At 56.6% G+C, this 5238-nt stretch overlaps 1 protein-coding gene across 4 annotated transcripts; it reads left to right on the top strand.

The window, feature by feature from the left end:
• Positions 1–403: 403 nt before the first annotated feature.
• LOC125511146 lies at positions 404–4252 on the top strand. Of its 4 annotated transcripts, none has more exons than XM_048676444.1 (6): positions 404–712; positions 1084–1240; positions 1412–1703; positions 1801–2989; positions 3109–3255; positions 3369–4252. In XM_048676444.1, the coding sequence occupies exons 3-6, from the start codon at positions 1647–1649 to the stop codon at positions 3824–3826; spliced, it is 1851 nt and encodes a 616-aa protein (XP_048532401.1). In that variant the 5' UTR covers positions 404–712; positions 1084–1240; positions 1412–1646; the 3' UTR covers positions 3827–4252. The 4 variants fall into 4 exon arrangements, with proteins under 4 accessions (XP_048532401.1, XP_048532400.1, XP_048532398.1 ...); XM_048676443.1 differs by having other exon boundaries at positions 1084–1267; XM_048676441.1 differs by lacking the exon at positions 1084–1240.
• Positions 4253–5238: the final 986 nt, after the last annotated feature.

Raw genomic sequence — 5238 nt, 5'->3', positions numbered from 1 at the left:
ACACCAACAACGGTGCTGCATCGGACACCGGCGCGTCTATGCGGCGTCGCGAGTGCCGCATCGCAGCACCGGCACCAATTATTATTGCCCGGTCGCTACCGCTGCATCACATCGTGCGGCCGCCCTCGCAACACGAGGGCACTGGCTGACGTGTGCCTATCTCGATTGGAGCAGCATAGACCATAGGAAGCGTGTGCGGAGAAGAAGCAGAGAGACATGGAAAAAAAAGAGTCAGGTTCCTTAGCGAACGAGACAAGGAAGGGCGATGGGTGGGACCCACGGACGCGTGGCGCGCGGGGGACACGACTTATTTGTTTCCGGAATCGGCCGGGCAATAATAATTGTTTTCCTATTTTTCCATGGATGCAATCTGTATAAAGATTTCCCCGTAGGTTTAGCATTTTGTTGAGCCGGGGTGGGGAGTGACGTCCGAATCCGCCGCGTGCCAGCCGCGTCCTCGCCACCACTCCACTCCACCAGCGTGGCGAGTGGCGGCGGCATCGCATCGCATCCGTACGGCCCTTCTCCAACCACCCCTTCTCCTTCCCTCACGCCGTTCTTTCCTCTCCGCCACTCTCCCTCTCTTTCACCCTCCCCCGCCCCGCCGGCATCGAAGATTGCCGCGACCTACTCAACACCGTGAAACTTCTCTACCCAACGCAGATCCTCTCCATCTTCCGGCTGTCCACTGGTTGCTGACCAAGAAACGAAGGTAACCCTCGCCCCTGTTTCCAAATCCTTCTCTGCTTTCTTGGCCGGCGTCTCTACTTCCTATCTGTCTACACGGGTGCCTCTGCGATCTCGATCTATTGGTGTTCTTGGGGGATCCTACTCCGGTTCTTGGCAATTGTCTTTCCTTTATAACTATATATATACTGAAATCTTTCGCCTTAATTAAGCTTCATAGCACTAGTCTTGGGCCGGGGAGGTTTCTGCCTCAAGGAAACCGCGGGTGTGGGCGACTCCTCTGAATTCTCAATCATCCATTAGTTTTTCAGACTGTTTGTAGAGTAGTTCTTTCTTCATGCGTCAGTCTCTTGCTGTGATTCTGAACTGGCGGTTATTCACCAACTTCCTTTTCAGACAGAAGTGGTTACACAGTGCCTGGACGGGAAACCAAGATCAGTTTCTCACCCAATTCACTGCCCCAATCGTGCTGCAATTCCCCCCTTGTCATTTTCTCCTTCTCGAACGGAAACGAACGGCCCCAGAGAAATTCGGAGGCTGGCACAACGGATCCGTACAGCTCATGAGCGTCTATTTTGCAGTTTGTTTGTTTGTTTGTTTCCCCTTATTGTTTCTGCTGTTGCGTGAATCAATTTCTTTTGTCCTGCTGCTGCAGCTGTTTGACTCCAATCAATCAGTCACACTCTTCCAAAACTGCTGATTGATTTATTGATTGATGATGCAGTGCTGCTGCTAGCTGCCAAGACGACTCCTCCGGCTCTTCCCGGCGTCCCGGGTCACTCTGGCCTTCCTCGTGGCGCCCCCGCTCCGTCGCGCGCTGAATAATGGGGCCTGGGGGCACAGGAGCACGCCATCTCCGCGCCGTCGCTGCTGCCGCGGAGAGCCTCTCCCATAGACAACGGCTAAGCACATGATCGCAAACACGCTCTGTTTTGGGAGCTGATCGGGATTCAGCGGCCATGGCCAAGATGAGCTGCTTCTCCATCCTGCTCACCGGCCGGAGGCAGAAACGAGTGGTACGTGTTTGAATGGTTCTGTCTACCTGTGAGTTTGGAACTTTCGATCGGTGAAGCTTGGTTGCATGTTTTGATTTTGTGTCTCTACTCTGTTCAGCAGGTTGGTGATGCCGACAAGGGTGGTGGAACTGAGAACGATCGCGCCACGGTGAAGCCGGTGGCGGTGGAGTCTACTGACGCGCCGCCGGCGGTTGCCGCTGCCATGGTGGAGAAATGCGGCGACAAGATCGTCGCCGATGTGGTCATCGTGGTGGCGCACAAGGGCGCCAGTGAGGTGTCGCCAGCAAGATCGGACAGTCTGTCTGACGACATTGATTTCGAGTTCCACCCGCAGCACAAGTCCGTCGGCTTCGACGTCCAGGGACCGGAGAAGCATGCCACTGGCACCGTGCCGGACGCGCGTCCGGTGGCCGCGAGCGCCGGGGAGGAGGCCGCGACGGCGGTGGTGGAGGAGGCTGCGGCAGCGGAGGTGGAGGTGGACCCGTCGGCGAAGCTCAAGCGCTCGTGCTCCAACATCGAGACGAAGCGGCCTGGCCCGAGGGACGCCCCGGGCACGCGGGTGCGGTCGCGCTCCTACGGCGACCTGCCGGGCGACCTCCTCGTGGTCACCACCCCGCGGCGCGCGCACGAGGCGAGCCCCAATGCGTCGGTGAAGACGTCGCGCACCGCCGACGGCGTTATGCTCAAGCGGCGGTCGTCTAGCCAGGTGCTGCCGTCGCGGAGCCGGAAGCTGTGGTGGCGGCTCTTCCTCTGGAGCCACCGCAACTTGCACCGGCCCTGGTCGGCGCGCCCAAGCGACGCTGGCACTCCCCGCGGCGGGTACACGTCGGACACGCTCGAGGAGCCGGCCGACCGCAAGAAGAAGAAGGCGATGGTGGACGAGTCGCCGCCGCAGCCGCCATCGCAGAACCAGTGGGTCGCCTTCTGCGCCGACCACTCCCTGAGCGACCGCGTCAGCGACTGGGTGAGCAGCATCGACAACAGCGGGTGCCTCCGCATCGCCGAGGAGGAGGACGACGGTGGCGACCAGAGCATGGACCTCATCGACGACCGCGTGGCGCGTCCGCGTCCCATGGAGGCCGGGGAGACGTCGGGTAAGGGGGGCCACGGCAAGCTGGCCAAGCGGTGCGCGGCGGCGGACGACGTGGCCCAGGCCAACAGCATCGTCCAGTCCCTCAACGGCTTCTCCTCCGTGGCGCACATCTCCGGGATGGGCCTCAAGGTCGTGCCCATGATCGCGCCCTTCTCCAACCTCCGCGCCGTCAACCTCTCCGGCAACTTCATCGGTAAGCACAGCACCGCCGTCCGGCAAATACAATCCAGCAATGTCAATTGCTACTGTACCAGACAGTAGCACTTTCAGACATTCTGCTGCTGAATTTGTGCTGTTCTGTTCGTCATGCAGTTCATATCTCCCCCGGATCGCTGCCGAAGGGCCTGCACACGCTGGATCTGTCGCGGAACAAGATCGCCAACGTCGAGGGGCTCCGGGAGCTGACGAAGCTGCGCGTGCTGAACCTCAGCTACAACCGGATCTCGCGCATCGGCCACGGTAATTCCCAGACCTGGGGTTCTTGCATTGCACTGCGCATCTTCAGTAAATCCTGCTTCTGCGAAGCAACATTTTGTGTACAATCCTGCTTATGGATGTGGGTGATGGATCAGGGCTGTCGAACTGCACGGCGATGAGGGAGCTGTACCTGGCGGGGAACAAGATCGGCGACGTGGAGGGGCTGCACCGGCTGCTGAGGCTGGCGGTGCTGGACCTGGGCTTCAACAGGCTCACCACGGCCAAGGCGCTGGGCCAGCTGGTGGCCAACTACCACTCCCTCCTGGCGCTCAACCTGGTGGGCAACCCCGTGCAGGCCAACGTCGGCGACGACGCGCTGCGCAAGGCCGTCACCGACCTCCTCCCGCAGCTGGCCTACCTCAACAAGCAGCCCCTCAAGCCGCGGGAGGCGGCCACTGACAGCGTCGCGCGCGCGGCGCTCGGCACGGGAGGGCGCAGGAGGGGGGCGCCGCGGCGCCTGAGCCAGAGCCCCGGGTCGTCGTCGTCGTCGTCGTCCAGGAGCAGGTCCAAAGGCAGGCAGCACCACGGCTCGAGCATGACGGCAAGGAAGTGAACGATGATCAACTCTTCTTTTTACTCCTAGAAGAAGAAGGAAGGAAGGCCTCGGCCCCGACGGCAGAGGACACTGCCACATTGGTATCCATCGGTCCTCGCCGGCCGCTTCACGGAGCGTCGCCGCCGTCCTGCTGATCACTCTGGGAGTTGTGTGGACTCGTAGATGGTTGGAAATCATGCGTTTGGGAGCATCCAAGGTGTATATTATTTAGCCCCAAGAAATTTGCGAGGGTTTGGAGTTTGCCATAAGAACTACCGGTACGGAAGGAAGCACTGGCGTGGGTTGGTCGACGCTCTCGGACAAGAAGGGTGAGACGTCAGTTGTCGTTGAGGGCATTCGGTTGCTCTACCTCTTCGACGGATATTAGCATTCCCTTGAGAACGTGAACTTGGGGATACATCTGTGTCTCCATCATTTTGGTTATCTCGCTGCTTTGTATTATACTCCCTTCGTCCGGAATTACTTGTCGTAGAAGTAGATGTATTTAGATGTATTTTAGTTCTACGTACATCCATTTCTGTGACAGGTAATTCGAAACGGAGGGAGTACTAGATGACCGGTTGAGCCAAACGGCAGAGTCCCGCTTGAAACCATGAGTACTTTGAAAATAATTGGACTGTTAGTAACTTTGGTGTGAGGAACTACTTAGGCTACCAACACAAACTCTTTTAATCAAAAAATAATAAGGATTTCTCTTTACAGATATATACTTAACGTGCGCAATTTGTGATCAATCACATTTTCGAAAATGGAATTGGAATAGTTGTTAACATAGGTAACACTTTTCAATTAAGATAGCATATGACAATATATAAATGAAGGTTTGGTTCTTCTTAGGGATTCACCAACTATTAGTGCACACATACTCAGACCCAACAAAATATTTCTTCACTAGGAACCAACTAGCTACATCACACAGCGAGGCTCCATCATCCGTGAAATCGGATTCTTTGTGATATGAATATGTGCCTTTGGTATGGAGCAGACAAATTGATTCACGAGTAAGCCAGTCAAGGTCAGCAATAGCATCACGAGTAAATATGATATTTTTGCTTTATCTTTTTTTTGCAGGGAATATTTTTGCTTTATCGGGAGTCATTCTCGATGGCGAAAATTAACCGCCTCTAGAAGATCTTGTACAATTACCAGCATATGGTTCATCATCCCCTCCTGCACGAAGAATTTCACTTTTCGGAAATTAATCTTAAGGTCAGACAACAACTCAAACATGTATAGTACTATCTCCGTCCTCGTCTTCTTCGCATTTTGTGCGATTGGGGAGGAGATTTCACCCGGGGGGGGGGGGGGGGGGGGGGGGGGGGGGGGGGGGGGGGGGGGGGGGGGGGGGGAAGTTGGGTGGTGATTAAACATGCGTCGGGTTCCTGGTCCAGGTGTGAAGTTGATCCTCC

This window comes from Triticum urartu, chromosome 5, assembly GCF_003073215.2.
Source record: "Triticum urartu cultivar G1812 chromosome 5, Tu2.1, whole genome shotgun sequence".
Lineage (NCBI taxonomy): Eukaryota > Viridiplantae > Streptophyta > Magnoliopsida > Poales > Poaceae > Triticum > Triticum urartu.
Note: the sequence above shows the minus strand (reverse complement) of the source record. Positions and strands in the feature narration are given on the sequence as shown.